The 20900-nt window shown below is 41.7% G+C and overlaps 1 protein-coding gene across 7 annotated transcripts in view; it reads right to left on the reverse strand.

Annotated features, from left to right (window-relative positions):
* Positions 1–20900, reverse strand: part of PLCB1 (phospholipase C beta 1) — a 666388-nt gene that overhangs the window by 193182 nt on the left and 452306 nt on the right. For all 7 annotated transcript variants that reach the window (XM_048842561.2, XM_048842562.2, XM_048842563.2 and 4 more), the window contains exon 9: positions 20148–20314. In XM_048842561.2, coding sequence (XP_048698518.1) covers positions 20148–20314 — 167 coding nt within the window. The remainder of the gene's footprint in view (positions 1–20147; positions 20315–20900) is intronic.

A 20900-nucleotide genomic window follows, 5' to 3' on the forward strand; every position in this document is an offset into this window, starting at 1 on the left:
GTAAATTCTCTGCTGTCAACATGATTCCAGTATGTACATCTGAACTTAGACTAACGAACCCCCTCAGCAAGTGTGAGTTAGTGTTTTGTTTTGTAATTATTTCACCAATTTGAACACCCCTTTGAAACTGCAGGAGCAAGATCAGCCTGGGCACAAGCGGGATCTACACCACTGACGGCAGTGAAGCTGTGCCTCATTCCACAGAGGCTGAATTTGAGCTGTAAACCACTAGGCTTTGACTTACTCTGGATCTGACACATGCTACTCCACTGGGCCAAGCCATAACATTTCCTCTCAACCTTCCCCCCTCTCCCCCCGTTTTTTTCTGATTTTATTTGTTTAGTTTTCCTCTACTGGTCTGTTAGAGGAACTGTAGTAACTCAGGCTGTTCCCTCAGTGCATTACCTCAGAGGTGGGGAAACCTCTCTTGTAGCTCGCTCCCGGCCCCTCCCCTGCTGTTCCCCCTCCCCTGCAGCCTCAGCTCACTGCACCGCCGGCGCAATGCTCCGGGCGGCGGGGCTGCGAGCTCCTGCAGGGCCGCGGCCTGAGCCGGGGCTCTGTGCTGCGTGGTGCGCGGCTGCCTCTCCTGGTGCTCTGGACGGCACGGCTGTAGTGCCGCCAGCCACCGGTGCTCCAGGCAACGCGGTAAGAGGGCAGGGAGCCGGGGGGGGAGGGGGGTTGGATAGAGGGCAGGGGAGTTCAGGGTGGTGGTCGGGGGTGGGGGTGTGCATAGGGGTCGGGGCGGTCAGAGGGCGGGGAACAGGGGGGTTGAATGGGGGCAGGGGTCCGGGGGGGCAGTCAGGAAGGAGGGGGGGTTGGATGGGGTGGCGGGGGGCAGTCGGGGCAGGGGTTCCGGGGGCGGTCAGGGAGAAGGGGTGATTGGATGGGGCAGGGGTTCCAGGGGTGGCCATCAGGGGACAGGGAATGGGGGGGTTGGATGGGGCAAGAGTCCCGGGGGAGCCGTCAGGGAGCAAGAAGCACGGGGGGTTGGCTAGGGGGCAGGGGCCAGGCCACGCCTGGCTGTTTGGGGAGGCACAGCCTCCCCTAACTGGCCCTCCATACACTTTCGGAAAGCCGATGTGGACCTCAGGCCAAAAAGTTTGCCCGCCCCTGCACTACATACTTGTTCCTTGTAGATAAACATAAATAAATACTGACTTCTCTACCTTTGAAGAACCTAGGATACACAATATCTGTGTATCTGTACAATATCTCTAACTGCAGGAGCTAGCGGACTCGGTACTGGGCTAGGACGTGGAAGATCTGGGATCTGGTTCCTAACTCTGAGACTGTCTAACTCTGTGATCATAGCAAAAATCACAAGTTCTATGCCTCAAGCAACCTGACCTGTGAAAATGGCACCTGGCCTTTGTAAAGGCCTCTGAGATTATCAGGTGAAAATGTGCTCACTCTCTCTCCCTGCATAAAGTAGCTATTTTAAGTCTGGGCATGGACTTCAGGATTTGGCTGTGATCAGAGAGGAGGATGTGGCCAGTGAACCAAAGCGTGTTAAGTGTGTAACAGATTTAAATTCTGATGTCTTGTTCTCATGACCACCAATGATCATCACACCAAATGAATCTATTTCTGTGACAAGGAGCATAGTCAGAATACAAAATAGCGCAATCATCATTCTTTCTCATGACAACGACCAGAAGAAGGGTGAAAGGGAAAACAGCAAGCCCATCCGCAGCTTGAACATAGCAATCTGACTACAGCCTCCTTGGATGCTCTGACACAGAGTAATCAATCACCTACAGACTGAGGCCTAGATGCTTTCCCTTTCACAGCTGGAGCAAAAAGAGTCAGGAAACCTTCCTCGGGTTTCAAGCCCAGTGATTCATCGGACAATCAGAGGGCTGGACAATCTGCTCGGCACAAAGACCTGACCAGTTCAGGTGCCATGGAGCTGTGCTGTTACTGGCTGCACATTGCTACCCAGCGAGTACAGACCTGATCCCAAACCCATCAAAGTCAACAGAAAGACTCCCAATGACTTGGATCAGGCTCTGCGTGACATAAATGCAGTTAATGCTATTCTGTGACTGTTTCCTGCAGAATTAACCCCACTCTCCACCCCCACGCCCGGGACAGGGTGGGGCTTTCCTGGGCCCCGCTTGGGTGTTTTCAGAGTTTCTTCTCTTCCCTTCCAAAGTTTTTTTTTCCTTTGGGAACCTTACTTCAGTCTTCCTGGATTTCCAGGTACAAGGACCTTCCTCTTAAGGACATTCAGTCTGAGTTTTCCTTTAAGAGAATCCATTGATGTCTGGCTTGTTTATAGCAGATAGGTATGGCTAAACCTCGGGCCAGGGTTTATCTTCAACTGCTCCCTGGAGTGATCAGCTTGTATCTGGTCTGGTGAGTCCTTGTGGGTGGCGGAAGTTTACATGCTGTCTTCCTCCCAGCAACCGTGTTGTAAGGGACAGCAGCTTTTCTCCTGGCTGCTGCCCTTCCTGTGACAAGTTCTCCCTTTTAAACTTGCTTCCTTCAAGTGGAGCAGGCTCTGCTCCAGAGGAGCTTGTTAGCCATCTTGATTGGGATGGAGGCATGCCCCATCATACCCCCACCACAGCTCCCTACCTCATCCTCACCTCAAATATCTGTGGAGCCTTAAACAGGTGGTGCTAATGTGGAGAGGCCTCATAGCCTTGCTAGCTATACAACTACATAGCTTAGCAGCTAGCTCATTGCGACAGTGGGCTACTTCTTCTTCATCACAATGAGGCAGACTGCATCTCAGACACTGACACAATATGCAAGCAGAATTATTGCAGATTTTGCAGTGGTGTGAGTTTGATGGTGGAATGGAGACAGCAGATGTCAAAGATGCTTTTATTCCTGGGTTCTAATTTAGTAGCTCGTTTGTGACCATGTAAATGATCTTGCCAAGGCCAACCAATGAGCAACAATTCTCCATAGATGGTAGTCTGCAATAAAATTACTTGAACGTATTGGTACAGTGAGTTCTGAGTTTTCTCAGTCATGCCACAAGGGGAAAAAAAAGCATGACCAGCTTCTTCAGTAGCGACTACCATATTTCATCTGAGTATTAGGAAAAGGGGAAACTGGCCAAGCGAACAAGCACAGCAAGACAGGTCCACAGTGAAACTGCTGTTCTTTGTGCTCTTCTACAAACAGGAGGACACAGTCCTGGGTCTGAAAAGGAGCAGCACAAGAAACTGAAGTATCGGGCTTGATCACAGAGACCTTACTTGGGCAATTCCCACGAGGCCTATGTTGTGTCTTTATCTACTTCACTAACCTAAGCTTTTTTTTTTCTTTTTTTCCTCTAACTCAGGTCTTTAGAAATGTTCCAATTTAATTTCTTTAAAATAATCAATATAATCTCTCTCCACATCCCTGATATAAAGTGCAGTGCACTGCTGTGAAAAGAGAATTCAATTGGCTTGTTTCCTTCTCACTCACCATTACCATTAATAAGAGTTCAAGGGGTCAAATCATTCCTTGTGTGGCCCTAAGGCTTTCAAATGATGCCCTCAGCGATACCTCTGCAATTCCCTTGCCTTCTATGCGTTGGAACGAGTGTAACTAACCACTACATAGGATCTGATCCAAAGCACACTGAAGTCAGTTAAAAGACTCCCATTAATTCCTATGGGTTTTGGATCAAGTATACAGTAAATAATTTCATTGATAATGCAAAAGAAGGAATAGAATCCAAAACACACTTTCTTAGCTGTGTTGGCACTGGAGTAAACTGCACTCTAGTTTTAATCACACCAGCTATGTTCATAAATCTCTTGCAGTTAACAGTTGAGATCTTTTCCTTTACTGGGGTAGCGTACTGTTCAGTAGGTCACCAGTACACAGAATGCCTTTCTTTCCCACCGAGATGGCTCCTCTCTAATACATGTAATTCTTCAGAAGTTATTTACAAAATTATATTTCATGGGGTAATGCAGAAGGACTCTCCGCCATGAAATGCTCACCCAGATGATGTCCACCAAAAAAAAATACTTCCTCCCTTCTGTGCATCCTATACATTAAACATCCTATACATTACTTAGACCTTTCCCATCATTCAGCAAGTACTTGTTCTGTTTAAAGATACAAGTTTCTTAAGGGAAAAATACCACATGTATACTCTTTGTGAAGATACCCTTGATGTCCTTTGTAACAGAACATTGTACTTCCATCATACCAAGGTTTACAGTTCTCATGCAGGAGAATATTAAGGATGTTCTAATGGATCACCAATTTTCAACTTAAGCCAAGTCTGTTTCTGATTAATGGTCAATTACAATTTGTCTTAATACTTCTTTTTAAGAAAGGAAATCCATACTGTTATTTTTGTTGTCAAAAAAGTGTAAAAACCAGCCTGGTACATAATTTTTTCTTCTATACACAGAGAAAACTGATGGATTATTGATATTAGTTATGTATTTGACAGGACAACTGGTGACTGATGAGCTTTTGACCTCACTCACTAGTACTTGTTTTAAAATTAAAAACACACCAAGCATATTTCATATTATGTGACAGCTGGATTTACTGGCACAGCTTGTCATAAAGATCTTGCTCCTGCGCAGAATGGACTATACTTTTGTGTCTGATGACCATGGAGCCTAGAAATCTGTTTACCATGGAAAAAAGTGGAATTTGCATTTTTACAGAGAATCTTTAGTTTTTACATTTTGTGAAAAAAACCATACAGTAGAACCCCATTTATCCATCTCTCCATATTAACTGACCCACCAGCTGCATGGGGCTGACCACCTGAACCACCAGCCACCCAGGGCTGAAGCCGAACCACCAGCCGCTGGCAGCCCTGGGTGGTTCAGTTAAGATGCAGAGCTGGATAATGGTGGCTTGGATACACTGGGTTCTACTGTATATCAGTAAGACACTGTGTTCAACTGATACCTATCTATATCGGGGCTAGTGAAACTAAAGTGCAGCATTTAATTTTAATCACGAAAAAACCAAGATTATTTTTGTTGGAGAACTTTGGGTGTTTTATCACAGAAAACTAGGATTCCCTGCTGATGACTATCGTTTTTCTCCCATGGACCCACTATACTGAGAGATAGAGAGAGAGGAGGAGTGTTTCAGTTGCATGATATTTGGGTCCCAAAACATGAACACACACACACACAAAAGGCTTTGGTGGGGTTTGGTGAAAGCGGCCTCCTAGGAGTGTGAATACAGAATGTGGCCCCATATTTTACCACATAAAGGAATGGGAGAAGTAAAATACTGGAAAAGTATTGAGAAAAACATATAAGGGCCTAAAGGATACCTGGAATAATATGTAGTCCTGCTACTCTATGTATTATTTGTAAATGAGGTAACATTTTCAAAAGCATTCAAGTGGCTTAGGGGCCTACCCCACATTTTCAAAGGAGACAGACGCAGATTCTCAAAAATATTCAGGTGCCCAAGTCACTTTTGAAAATGGGAATTAAGGTTTTTTAATTGTTTAATTGTTTCAGCCCTCACCATAATATCTGGGCATTTTATAAACTTCATCGGTTATCTGAGAAGAGGAACACTCCCCTCCCCCCTTCCTTTTAAGCCACTTTCTCACAGTGATCGGCAACACAGAAAAGTTGCACGAGACAAAATTGATCCCTTTTTTGATCATATTAACAAGCTAGTGGAGGAAGGGATACACTAGAATGCATATATCTGGCTATTATTGATGAAGGAATCTTACTGGAAAAGTTAATCCAGCAGAGAACGAGAAATGAAAATGAACTGAAGGCTAACTAGATGGTCATGATGGTTCCTCCTGGCTCTGAAGCTATGAATTGGATTGTATGGGGGTCCCATTGCTAGGGCTGGTTTCATTTCACATCTCTGTTAATAATCTGAAAGAAGGGTCAGCCACATGACAAATAAATTGACATGGGAGTCTTTGTGAATAGGATGGGAGGGAGATACTTGGAAATCAGCAATACTGGAAAAATGGAGAGGTTACAAAGGGCAGAAATACTGGATGAGTTAGCAATGAGAAATGGTCATAAAAGAAGCCAATGTGATTCAGGGCTGCAGAGGATACCAATATCAAATCACAGACCAAGGAAGTGACAATACATGGCCTCAGTCATACCACCACTAATGCACATACATAACCTTAATAATGAGAGGAGTCCCATTAGATGCATGAGTTTAGAGGTAAGCATGTGCTAGAAGTGTTGGAAGGATAAGGGTCTATATGTAAGGGCTAAGTCTGTACTCCTCACTATCGCAAAGGTGTCTGTCAACTGGAGATAATTTAGAGAACAGCAACAGAAATTATTTATAATATTTTCATAGAATCGTAGAACTGGAAGGGACCTCGAGAGGTCATCTAGTCTAGTCCCCTGTACTCAAGGCAGGACCAAGTATTATCTAGACCATCCCTGACAGGTATTTCTACAACCTGCTCTTAAAAATCCCTAATGATGGAGATTCCACCACCTCCCTAGGCAATTTATTCCAGTGCTTAACCACTCTGACAATTAGGAAGTTTTTCCTAATGTCCAACCTAAACCGCCCTTGCTGCAATTTAAGCCCATTGCTTCTTGTCATGTCCTCAGAGGTTAAGAAGAACAATATTTCTCCCTCCTCCTTGTAACAACCTTTTTTATGTACTTGAAAACTGTTCTCATGTCCCCTCTCAGTCTTCTCCAGACTCAACAAACCCAAGCTTTTCAATCTTCCCTCATAGGTCATGTTTTCTAGATCTTTAATCTTTTTTGTTGCTCTTTTTCCTCCAATCTGTCCACATCTTTCCTGAAATGTGGCGCCCAGGATAACAGGATAGCACTTTCTACCCAAGCATCGTAAAAAGCTTTAAAGAGGAACGTAAGCATTATTATTTCCATCTCACGACAGAAATGGAGCTATAACAAGATTATATGACCTGGAAAAAGATCTTAGGTCTCCTGATTCTGTGTCTTATGCTCTAACCACTAGATGACATTGCCTCCCTAAGGTACCTAGAGAAATAAGAAAAATGAGAGAGCTCAATACATATAACCTGTGTAAACAGTGACTAAGTAGGAATGTAATAACTGTCAGCAAGGATCTGAAGCATAAACAACAAGGATGGGAAGGAATTGTTTAAGGTGGCCAAGAGCAGAAACAGCTAAGAGTAATGAGAACAGAATAAGCAATGGAAAATTTACGTCGGAATATTTGAAAAAGTTTCATAATAGTGAAATCTATTAAACTGTGGAACAGTAGTGCAATGGATGTGGCAGATGCCCCATTGCTTGAAACATTTAAAATTAGACCTGATATAATATTGGAGCATATACGGTCATACTGAGAGAATGGTGACCACACTTTGGATCTTTACTTTTTTAAAGATAAAAATAACACACTAAATTCTACTCTGAATTACACCTACCCAGCAACTCTCAGACTTACACAGACTGTAACACTGCTGAAAAAAAAGCAGGCTTACTATAAAATTAGAATCTTGCAGAGGACTCTTAACCAATAACACAGGAGAAGAGCAAGATTCCTTGCTGTATGGCTGCCTTGAAATATTGTACTAAAGACACAGGAATGGAGAATGGTATTTTCTAAGCAATTTCCAGAATAAATAGTTGGTGAATGACAAGTAGGTAGGGAGAGAAAACATAGGTCTGGAAGAAAAAAGATGTCTGCCCTTTAATTGAGTACATAAGGAAATTGTTCAATATCAGTTAATCCATGTGGAAATACGACTCCATCCTGCAGCGAAGGACAGTCAATTCTAGGATGTTTTGCTGAGTAAGAGCCAGTTGAACAAAGAAAGAAGAATCTGCTTTGTTTGAGTTAGAAATCTTTGTCACTATAATTCGAGCTGGGCAACATTTTTTGGATGAAACTTATTTTGCCAAAATAATCCCGATTCAGGGCAACTGAAATAGTATGTGAATGTGGGTCAAATTTGCTGATCAGAAAAAAGATTCCAAAAAAGTCAAAACATTCCCTTTTGCCATTTTTGAAATGAAACGTTTTGACTTTTCAATTCAAAACAGCTTTTTGTTTCAAATTTTACAATTTTATGTAAGAAAAGTTGAAAAACTCAACAAAACATTTTGTTTCAGTTTGAACAAACCACTTGGTTTGGCCCACAACTATTTTTTTATTTTTTAGTTTAGCCCACAAAACAAAACAAAAAACAAACAAAGATGGGGAAAAAAAAACCCAGCAATTCACACAGCTCTCATTTAAAACAAAGGCATCACCAACTTTTTATCATTTCAGATGATCCCTATGGAACAGGGAAAACAAACATTTGATGTCTCAGGATAGTTTCTGCAATAGGAAAATAATATATCTTCCACTCTACTGCCTGTGGTAGAGGAATTTAGACCCTTAAGCAATTTACGCTGCATTTACGTAAGTAAACCTTTCCTCAACTTACTACCATTCTTAAGCTGTATATGAACCAAGCAGAAATGCACTAGCAAAGTGAATGTCTACCCAATAATCTACATGTGCCTCTAGTATCACGAACCTCGGAAAATCTCCAAGAAGAACATGGTCACGTCAAATGTAAAAGGAAGACAGGAGAACAGAAGAAGCAAAGCTTCCAAAAATTTCTCCAAGATGTGTCTGGTTCATGTCAATAAATACAGGTCAAGGAAGTACGCAAGTAATGTTACAATGTTAAATTTATTACCATTTATTTATTTATTTATTTATTTGTCTATCTATTTATGGAGATTTCCATTCTGCCTTCGGCACTTTCCAAACGCTCAAGAAAGATGGGCTCTGCTCCAAGGGGCTCACAGTCTATGGAATTTGTGCCTTCTGCCACAGTGGTGGTTGATACCAGTAGGTTAAACTTGTAGGGTGGGTTTTTCAAAGCCACCTCAGAAAATCAGATGACCACTTCTCATTAATTTCAATGGGAATTGGGTTTCTAACTCCCTAAGGTAGTTTTGAAAATCTCTGTTTTGCCTGCTAGAAAGTAGGACTAGGAATCACAACTGCTGGTGATTAATGGATACACATTGTGTGTTAAAAACATAATTTCAGAATACGGAGCTTCTGGAAAAGCTTCCCTTTTCGCTTTGCTTTGCCTTTATTGAAATCAAAACTGGATGTCTCGCTAAGGGTATGTCTACACTGCAGGTTTCTTTTGGAAACATGTAGTGTGCATACGTGCATAGCCCCCCTGTCATGGTATAAATCGCATTGTAGATGGTGAGGCATGGATGAACCTAGTAAAGACACACCTGAAGGATATGGGTATGTACCCAGAGTACATACCCTATGCGTTCTCTACTGCTGCAAGCCACACCTCCTGTCTACACTGCTTTTTATTAGCAGTGTAGCATCCCATTGCCTCCAGCTGCTGGAGCCTCTCCTCCTTCCCTGCCACAGGGAAATGCTTCAGCAGCAGGGGAAGGCCCTGGCAGCTCCCCACTGCTGGAGCCCTTCTCTGCCGCAGGGAAAGACTCCCGCAGCAGGAACAGTTGAATCATTTTCCCCCTGCCTCCCCTCTGCCAGAGCCTTTCACTGACACGTACAGCTACACACTGCAGCATGGACACAGCCTGTTTTCACTCCCACTTGTAGCTACACATACACTACGTGCTGCCAAAAGTGACGTGTAATGTAGAGGTAGCTTAACGGATGTGCTATTGCTCAAACAGAAGTTATGGGCTCGATGGAGGAATTACTGAGTGAGGTCCTATGACCCATGTTATGCAGAAAGTAATGGTAGATGATCGTAGTGGTCCCTTCTGGCCTTAAAAGTCTATGCATTTCCCTTTGGTACAAGACAATCTAATATTTGCTTTTTAAAGTTATAATGTAATTTTTCAAAGCCACAGACCAAATTTTGATCTCAGTTATACTGTCTTTAATGGGAATTGCATAAATGTAGGCAGGGGTCAGCCCCACTGGTTTTACTTTATATCACAGTTAAAATTATTAAACCAAAACAGTTTTAACAATATTTTTTTAAAGGGTTACATTAAAAAATATCAAAAACTAGGGGGCTAAATTTCATTCTGGTGTAAATACGCATACCCTTTCCTCCAGAGTGTAGACCTAGACATGGTGACCAATGGTTTCATCAACCCTAGGTTAGACTACCACAAAACATCCATCTGAGGTTAACCATAAAAGCCACATGGAACCTCAGCAACTTGCTCCATCGTGCAGTCCAAAGAGAACACATCTTACTGCTAACTCTGGGCTTTTCTCTGACTCCCTATCCAATTCCCGTTTCATTTCAAAGTGATGGCCCTGATATGTACAGTCTTTAAAGCAGTAAGCCCAAAATATTTTCTTGTTCTCCTGGTAGAGGGTCCTAATCTCCAAAATTCAGAATGAACTTATGTCTGGACACTTTTAGGTCACAATGCAAGATAACACAGGCCTTTCTAGAGCAATGAAATGGCCCTGAGATGCCTTCTTGGAAGACAAACAACTAAGCAGTCCTGTAGAAGATATTTTCTATGACATGAGACAGGCAGAGACATTAGGTCCTTTGCAAAGAGAACTAGTTCTGACTTTTTCTTACGTACATGGTGCCTGGATCCCATGGTAGATCTAGAGTGACAGACAAAAATACATTGATTCACAGTAGACCACTGTTTTATCTCAGCCAAATAATGTCTAGTAGGAATGCCACTATTAGCATATGTAGTTATTTTTCCAAACTGTGATCTGTGGGCCACTTAGGGTTTGTCTAAATGGAGCACTATGGGGAATGTGATTTCTAAAGCACACTAACATGTTGCCCATTAATTGGTCCATGTAGACCCTGTTGGTGAGAACTAAAAGTTCCCCAGTAATTTTAGTAGTGCTGTTTTAAAGGTTAAAATTAATTAAAGTAACAGTGCTGTCGGAAATTCTGCATTAAGATTTTGTTGTGGGATCAGCTATGAAGAGACCAAACAGTCTGCGCTGGAAAGAAGCAGATATTGGTTGGAAAATTCTTAAATAACTTACCAAAGTGGAAATGGAAAACTTTAAAAATAAAAGAAAAACTAATGGTTCCAATAGCACAGGACAGGAGTTGGGCCTCCTCCTCTTATTAGATAGGACAGCAGCCAATGGGAAATAGTTATTTTAGTGTCATTCAGCTACCCAAGCTCCTCCCCCTTTCCTCTTCCCAGTCTTCCTCTTGCTTCACTGGAAAGAGGATGCAAATCCCAGCTGCTCCCATTTTGGGCAGTTTTACTGTCTTTTTTGCTGGCTGTTTTAGGATTTTTGGGCCACGGCTCCACGGAAGAGAAGAGGAGGAGGGGCACAGAGTATACTCCTCATGCTGACACACATCAGCGTTCACTTAGCAGGTTCCTTCCACACTGCCAGAGTCAACAAGAGATTGTGGCGGCAGGGGTAATTGCCTGGGTGAGCCAGGCCTTTGCTACTGCCTAGGCTGACTATGGTAGAGACTCCCTTGACTTCTGAGTGAGTGGGAGTAAAGGAGCTGGCCTGTAGGCAGCTTGAAGCCTCAAGCAGGCTTGCAAAATGAGCCAACCAGAGATACCTGCACAGAGAAGGAACCTTAAGCAGCTGATTCCTTATCAAAGTAGCTGAAGCAGCTCCAGAGGAGGAGGAGAAAGAAAAGGTGGAGGGGACTGACTTTGGGAAGCCACAAGGGAGTCTGCTTAGGAAGGCCAGTTGGAAGCTAAGACAAGACAGACTGTGAAGGAGCCCTTTTTGCTCACCCAAGCTCTGAGGTAAGAGCCACACCCTGGGACAGACTTTTTGGACATCTGTGAGTGATTGGCGAATTTCCCTTTTTAAGTTTGTTTGGGGATCTTCCCCCTCCTAGCAAGGAGCCTGATCAGGCTATGTGTTGTGAGACAAACTTCCATTAAAGCTTTTTGGGATACGTCTCCCTAACACTATCACAGGTTGATGACACAAATTCAGCAATATGATTTTGGTGGAGGCTAGACTGGGATGGGAAAAAATTTATCTTCACATATGGATCAAGAAGACTGGAAATACGCTTCTGTTCTCAGTTGCACCAGTTTTATACTGGTGTAACTCCCCTGGCTTCAGTGCGGTTACTCCCGATTAACACCTGAGAGCAGAATCAGGCTGAGAACGCATATGTGCAAGACAGCTCATATTTCTATACAAGTATATGCAACAAATGTAACAGAATAGGGAATTTCCCCTACAGCCTAAACTTTAATATTATAAATGTAGGGACAATGCGCAAAACCTAACACCATAAGTATTGCTCAACAAAGGGTTGCAGAACCCACCCAGTGATTAAAAAGCAAAAAACCTTGCCATATTATCAATCCATATAAAGCCATATTTTCCCACTGCTGTGTTTTTAGGTTAGCACCTTCAATATCCATTAGTGCTAGTACACATCATTGCTTTGTTTTCCATTATTTATTTATTATGTTGCTCCAGTTAATAATTCAGAAAGTTTAAGTGCTTCCACTCTAACGTATTTGCAAAGTGGATCCAGTGTGCGGAGATCTCACATTTCAGTAGGAATTTTAGGGGCTGGGGCTTCACTTAAAATAGACTCTTGTTAGCAAATGTGCAAGCTAGTGCAAAGCAATGAATTTTACCAATCGGCAAGCAAGTCAAACACACCCATCTAAAAAGAAAAGAGAGTGCATTACAAAACTGTACTTTGCTCATTTATTTTGACAAGAGCAGTTTACGTGTAATTATTTTTGATAATACAGAACACACTCTAAAATTTGCTGCAGTTCTGTTTATAAAACTAATGAAGTCTCAGTAATAAGAGAACCTAACCCGAGCACTCTATGAATATTTTGTGGAGACAGGGGGGAGAAGCCAGATATTTTTCTGTGAATTACAAATTCTGAAGATTAGTGAACTGCTGTTTTGGTGGGCTCTGTTGTACCGTACTCATCAAACAACAGAAACTGCTGAAAGGTCTTCTGCTGTAACATGGGGGAGCGGCATGGAAAATGTCCAGAACTCAGGAGTTAATATAAACATCTTTAATGTTTAATGTCAGAATTAAGAGTAGCTTGTAGGAGGTGTTTAGCACCTTGGAAGATCTGCCTCCATGACCTCTGGAGACAGGAAGCCCCACCGCCTATATGTCCAAAGTTAGGCTTTAAATAGACTTGCATTATTAGAGCTCCTTCAAACTGCAACAGCAGGGCCCTTACCTGCTTTGTACTTGTTTGTGCCAGTAAACACTGTTGCCTAGGAAATGACCCCATCAAGTCATCAAAGGACTCTAATGTGACTATTCTTCATGCAGTGTTATTGTAGCTGTGTTGGTCCCAGGATATTAGAGACAGAAGGTTTGTGGTGAGATCATACCTTTTATTGGACCGACTTCTGTTGGTGAGAGAGACCAGCTTTCGAGGTTACACAGAGCTCTTCTTCGTGGTCCCATAAAAGATATTACCTCACCAACCTGGAGTCTCTAACCATTCTAAAGCAGTTACTGAAAGGCGATTTAAAGCAGTGGAACCAAATTGTTTAAAAACATATTGATGTTTAACAGGGTGGGGAAAGTACATTTATATTCAAACAACACGGCATGATGTCTTAACAGTGCTCTGGAAAAAAAATCCATGTGTCAGGCGCTCTATAAAATAAAAGTGTGTTTCAATCTACGACAGGGAGTTCATTAATTTACCTTATTGTTTAAAAAGCAAGAGTAACAACCAGGAAACTTGCACAAGACAATTTGAATGGATGTTGAAATTAAATAGGAGTTGGACACCTTCCGTAGAGTGCTTTGAAACCCCGCTGCCTATCTATCTCCCTCTCTCCCTACTAATGACACACACACAATATTTATGAGGCAGTTGATCAAGGAGCTGACTGAGTTTGAGGGGAGAAACACTCTTTGCTGTTGTAGGAAGGTTCTTTTTTCTTTGAAGATTAAAGGGGTTACCCTTGTGAGTTTTATAATTGGTCAGTTTTTTGGCTTATGGAGAATGTGGTAATTTCCCTAGGAAAGGGTTTGCAACAGGCAGAATTAATATTTCAGCATGCCCATATTTAAGACATGGAAAAGTCTAAAATCTTTATTCCCTCTCATATCTCAAAAATATGCTTTGGGGGAGCTTGTGTTCTGATTCATCCACCAGGGAAGGAGAAACTGCAAGGCACGTCAAGACTCCATTCCCAGGGCTTACACTATTCTCCTGCTTTGCTTAGGAACTCTGAATTTGTTGAAGTCACTAAGTGTCGGGCCTTGAGTTATGCTGGGTGGCTGATGGAAAAATGATTCACTTCAGCAGCAGTAAACTTGTAGGTGTTATTGTGCAAAGATTATAACTTTAATAAAGGATCCTAGACATAAAGCTGGGTGACGTTTTTCAGTTTTTCCAGAGGAAAATGCAGGTTCCAATCAACCGAAACAATTTTATGACAATTTCGCCAAATTGTTATGGTTAAAAAAACACAACCTAAACAAAGTTTGGAAGAAATCAAAATGAAACATTTCAATTTTTCTATTCCCAATGACTTTGTTTCAAAATTTACATCCATTTTATTTAAATTATTATTTTTTTTAAATGTAAAAGCTTAAAACTGACTGAAATGTTTTGGGCCAACAAAAAGTTTCATTCAACTTCAAATGTTTTTACTATTATTATTATTATTTATTATTTTGGAACAGCCAGTGACTTGAGAAATCAGATATTTGCACAGCTCTGCCTGCACATTTTACAAGCTTCGTATGATAGTTGGCAGAGCTGGGCTGGGATTTCTGCACAGCTTATGAGCACTGCAGATATTCCTGCAGGGTTTACTCGTCTTGCAGGAATTCCTGCAGAACTTAATTTTCACAGAAAAAAAAAATAGATACACAGGGTGCGGTTCTTGAGGAGTTTCTAAACTCCAGAGGCAAAGACAGAGACAGAGAGACAGGGCTCATACTCCTGGGACTCAGAATATAAGTCTCATCGCTCTCTGATCAAAATTGTAACAAGCCCTTTGACATCATGTGTTCACAGACCAAAGGTTTCTTTAAAACCCAATCAACTCAGGCAATTCCCACATCAAAGGTGTAGCAATAAGGTTATGGTTATTATTTCATATACACAAATTTCCTTTAAAAGGGATTAAGGTTGCTCACGTGTGACATCTATCTTATGCAAGCCCTAAACAGCATGGAAATACCAAGTTATGAGATGTCTCTTAACCATGCCAAATGCCTGCATAGCATGTTTCTGCTGACCGTGATAGACTGCACATCATCACAAGGAACTTCCTTCTGCTTCCAATAGATAAGGAAATACTACACGCATTAATCTCCTTCATAGTTATCATGCAAAACATTAGTCACAACCTCACACTTCCTCCAGAAACAAACAACACACCATATACTTGACCTATGTGCATTGTCAACCATAAGCGTCTGCTGATATTGCAAAACCTTAATTTTAACCTAGCAACAGACTACATTGCCACAAAATGTGCTAGGTGATTTACAGATATGTAGGAAGACAGCCCCCTGCACTCTAAACTTTACAATCTAACTGATCCTGCATGTATTTTACTCATGTGAGTAGTCACCATTGACTTTAATGGGACTCTGACTACTCATATGAATAAAGGAGCCCAAGGACTGGAATGCTGCAAGCTGTAAGAAACCCCAGACAGCCATTTTCGGACAAGGCTGAAGAGCTTGGAAAAGAACTGAGATGGTACCGTTCTTCACAAGCTCTGAAGTCTCCAAGTGACACACGCATACACACACTATATATTTAAGCCATCAGAGATCATCTGTGAAGGAAGATCAAAGGGGAATGTGTTTATAGTAGTACTAATGTATACGATTGTTAATGTTACATTGAAACCTTTCATTGCAATACGCGTAACAGCAACAAAGTGGTGGAAGTCTGTAGAAAGAGCACCAGTAGATTTACTGCCTAAAAGCTTTTGTTTTAAAAGTTATTTACGAAATATCCTGAATACCGTTTACAACTTTTCTGTATATATCAAATGTCAGTTTATTAAGAATTGTGTAGAACTCGCTCTTTGAATAGGACTGGAAGCAGGGTTTTGCATACAACGGTCCCAAGGTTTAACTCTGTAATGCCTTCTGAAGTCCTGAAAATAGAGAACTGAGCTTCAACACAGTGTATGTCTACACTGAAATCAGGAGGGGTTACTGTAGCTTTGACCAAAGCTAGCTCAGATATTTCTTCTTGTGCGGCAATCACTCCTCCTGACTGCAGTGTAGACATACGTAAAGAGCTAAAATGAGGAGTAAGAAAGTGGAGTGTAATAGAATTGTCCATAATATTACCCTCAACCATTACATTTAAACTTATACTTTACTTATACTTAAACTTATACTTGTACTTTAAACTTAAGTACATTCTGAAGTGCTTCATCCAATTGGGGTCAGAGTGCTCAACACCTTACAAAACTGAACCCTCATCTCCACCGCACAGCTCCACAGGAAAGCTTGAAGCCAAATGTTTTCAACCATCTCAAAATTACAGGTACCCAGCCTAAGTCAATGTCTTGATGTGTGTTATTACACACACAGGAAAATTTAATAAATGCCGTAGTCTTTTGGTTCTCTTTGTAGGAATCAACTAGAAGTCCAGAACTTTATGGGATACTTGAGCCATCAAAAGCTTTTGAATCTGATTCCTGCTTTGTAACAGCTATTTTACATGGCAATTTAAATCAGGGAAATAATGTCTTTAAAAGCTAGGAATGCAAGAGAAAGACTTGGCTTGGCTTTCAAGGGTACAACACAGCAGCGCCTACTGACCTCAGTGGGATTTGCGGGTGCTCAGAACTTCTGAAAATGAGGCCAATAATTCACATAAATATATAACGATATTCAAACAAAGGAAGGGGACACCCTTCACCATTAATATCTGTTTTTACATTTAGTCTCTGTTTCATTGTATGCACTTTTGCAAACCATCAGTTAACCTAAAACAAGACAATGAGCACAGCTGATGGGTTTTACAAAATCAGAAACGGCAGGGACTGAAAAAAACAAACCCAGAAACAGTTGCACACGTTTAAACTCTTTTGAGAAATCTGGGGAAGAAGCAATGTAATTTGCTCTAAGGCTAGCCAATTAAGTCAACCTAATGCTAGTACGCAGTCTTTAAAGTTTCTCTAATACCACCATAAAACACTGTATGTGTACATTGGTGTGATTTAAAGTGGTTGAAACCACTTGGTTGAAAAAAGCTTTTGATTTCTGACGGGGTTTTCTTTTGTTCTGGGTTTGGATTTGATTCAGTTTCAATGGTGTTGGTTCATTTCAAGTACAGTGATATTTTTTTCTTGCAAAACCATATAACACGATCGGCACATTGACAATGACTTGCTCCTGGGGGCTCCAACCCTGCAACTCCTGTCACTCCCCCGATCCTCTCTCCTGTCTCAAATATGCACTTATTTCAGTATATCGTCCAGACACTACAGTGATAAGTTCAGTATAGGAGCCTGCTTACCTCGGCCATCTGTGCCCCTCTGATCCATGCTCATTACACCATCTCCCAGCGTCCCTTCTCCACCTGTCTCTCTTGGCATGCTGCTTCCTGCCTTCCTCATACCATCACTCTGTTCCTTGTTGTACCTCATTAATCCTGGGCGATGGTTGCTCAGGTCAGGCCCTCTTTCTGCCTCACTAGAGCAGCTTTTCTTCATGGCTGCAGGGAACATTCAAACCACCCCCCTTGGAACTGCTGCTGCCCTGGTCCCTGTGGAGGAGTAAGGGGCCAAATATACCAAATGAGGCCGTCAGCTCTGTTCTTGCTTATCTCTTTGGCCAGTTTCTGGTATGTTCTGGGAACCGTGGAGCTTCTGCATGTTCGTAGAGCTCCGGCTGGCAAGTGATTGGGCCAGGGGGTTAAAGTTATTTAACTGCATGGAAGGAGAGGAAGGATCATACTGGGAAGAGCTTCCCAATCAACTCTAATCGGCTGCTCATTTTAGCACCCTGAGTGGGCAGGCTTGGGAGATACCACCTCTTATTTTTTCCCCAAATCAAAAAGGAGCGAAGCCCAAGGCTCTGTCTACACTACTATGTCTATGTGAATAATGTAGCTAGAGTCGAGTTACCGTGGGGGACTCGACTGTGGGGGGTCGACGGGAGAAAATATCCCATCCACTTACCTTACTCTTCTTGTCAGGGTCGACTGGAGAGCGATCTGCAGTCGATTTGGTGGGTCTTAACTAGACCCGCTAAATCGACCACTGGTGGGGTCGATCTCAGAACGTCGATCCCAGCTGTAGTGGAGACCTGCCCCAAGAAACCCAACAGGCCATCTGAGCCACACCCAGAAGGAAGCCAAGCTGGAAGAGCCCAATGGTGTATTAGGGGACTGGAGCCCAGACAGCAAACATGTCATGGTTTGAACTCCTGCATGATCTACTGAAAGCTCATTTTGTGGGCAGAACTTGGAAAAGTACCAGAACCTTTCTCTTTCCTTTTCCAATTTAACCTCTGCACAATCCCTTCCAATAGCACAAAGAATGTGAAGCAAAAATTCAGTTTAAAGGATAAACCATGACTCTGAACCCACACCATTGATCGGTGTTGATTTCAGGTCTATTCGTATCTTTTAGGCTTCATAACCTCTCTAGCAAAGAGCTCCACAGGCTGATTGTGCATTGTGTGAAGAAGTACTTCCTTTTGTTTGTTTTAAATCTGCTGCCTATTAATTTCATTGGGTGTCCCCAAGTTCTTGTGTTATGTGAAGGAGTAAATAGCATTTCCTTATTCACTTTCTCCACACCGGTCAAGATTTTATAGACCCCCCAGTTGACTCTTTTCTAAGCTGAAAAGTCCCAGTCTTTTTAATCTCTCCTCATACGGAATCTGTTCCATGTCCCTAATCAGTTTAAGTTGCCCTTCTCTGTACCTTTTCAAATTCCAATATATCTTTTTTTGAGATGGGGTGTCCAGATCTGCATACAGTATTCAAGATGTGGGCATAGCATGGATTTATATTTTCTGTCTTGTTCTTTAATCCCTTTCCTTGTTCGCTCTTTTGACTGCCATTGCACATTGAGCAGATATTTGCAGAGAACTATCCACAATGACTCCAAGATCTCCTTCTTGAATGGGTAACAGCTAATTTAGACCCCATCATTTTGTATGTATAGCTGGGGTTATGTTTTCCAATGTGCATTACTTTGCATTTATCAACATTGAATTTCACCTGACATTTTGTTGCCCAGTCACCCAGTTTTGTGAGATCCCTTTGTAACTCTCTGCAGTCTGCTTTGGACTTAACACCCCCTTTGGCAGTGTAAAGGGGCATTAAAATTGGTGCCAATGTACTGGACTTAGTGTAAATGAGGATCAGACTCTGAGAGTTTTGTTAAACTGAGGCTCCAAGGCTTTGTCTCTTTGATGGTTATTTTGAATCTGATCCTTTGAAGTGATAAGGGTGTGGAATTCAGGGTACTCAGCAGCTATGAGGAGATGGTTAGCAACTTGTAGGACTGCGTCCTGTATCTCTGAATCAAAATATGTTTTTTCACATCAGATCTGTTTTTTCAGGATATTCCCACACCCATAACAATTCTATGATATAAACACATTAAAAAGGAGCGTAGACAGTAGAACATATGAATCAGAATAAAACAAGATGCATGCGTAAAATCAATGTTATGTTAAGACTCAGGGTGGTAGTAAAAGTCTATCTGCTGAGAGTAGAACAGGATTTCACAGAGCTTTTGGCAAAAAGCCCAGCTGAGCCCAGAAAACATTCAAGATTTTCAAAAGAGAATTTTCTGTGATTATGACAAAAAAAACCACATTCTGCTATAATCAAAGCCTGCGTTGTATAACCACCTTATCAGCAAATAGATGGCTGAGCTATTAGTGTTATTACAATGATCAGGCCATAGAATGATTCTTCTCAGATTCAATACCACTGATTGTTTTATAACGTTTTGCATTTCCCAAACATCTCATACGCAAGAAAATAGTTATTGTCCTAGTGCTGCTTGTGCTGAAATTTACATATCAGAGGAACTGTCCTGAACTCTCAATTATACATACTGAAAAGCAAACGGAAACCAGCCCATCCTTCCTAACTTAAGTTCCAACAAAATTCATTGGAATATTAACTACATCAAGTCTCACAAGCCTGTAAAGTCTAAAATCAGCCATTTGGAAATGTGATTAGACTCTGATCCAAAGTCTGCTCCAGTGTGTTGCTCTAGTATAATTTGTTCATTGTTTCAAACCAGAAACAGAAGACAGCAAGACTATCAAAACCACTGACCTTTCTTTGCTAGAGTATTATTGGGTTCATACTTCTCAATCAGTTGTTGAACTTGCTCCTGTTTCATTGGCGGATAAAGGATTTCATTTAACCGTGGATCACGTTGCTTATAATTTATAAACTCCATCATCTGATCAACAGTAAGGTATGGTCTGCTCTTGGCACCGCTAGAGAAAAATGATGGTTAAAAAAAATAAAAGAAATTAGAATATTTTCCCTTGCAGTTTTGTTCAATGGTTTGCAACTTCCCATGGAAACAGAAACAAGATTCAAACTACCAGGCAACAAAAAAATATGTTCTGTTAAGTCTTCAAACTCATTTACTTTATGACTAGGTATGGCAAACTTTCTTTATTAAACACCTATCAGTGAGAGGGCTCAGCATTGTTGATGTCAGTGAAAGACAATTAGGCCAATGCTGAGAGCTTTTGAAAATTCTACTCCTAGATTCCTGGACAGGACATACTTTTTAAATGAGAGGAAATGAAATGCTGTATTACTGAGCCTGTTACCTAAGTTCCATTGGCATTCCAGGCCTAACTATTAGGTTTTTCTGTTGGAGGACAGAAGCCCTGATTTTATTATACGATTATTTGCTTGGTTTACAGTGCTCTCAAAGAATGCTAGGGACTTTACAAAACAGGCAAAATAAAATAGATCCCAACACAAGGAGCTGACAATCTCAGGCTACGATCCTGCAACAGGCTTTGTGTAGAGGGACCTCTGAACACACCTAGGGCCCCAATGAACACC

Source organism: Caretta caretta, chromosome 3, assembly GCF_965140235.1.
Source record: "Caretta caretta isolate rCarCar2 chromosome 3, rCarCar1.hap1, whole genome shotgun sequence".
NCBI lineage: Eukaryota > Metazoa > Chordata > Testudines > Cheloniidae > Caretta > Caretta caretta.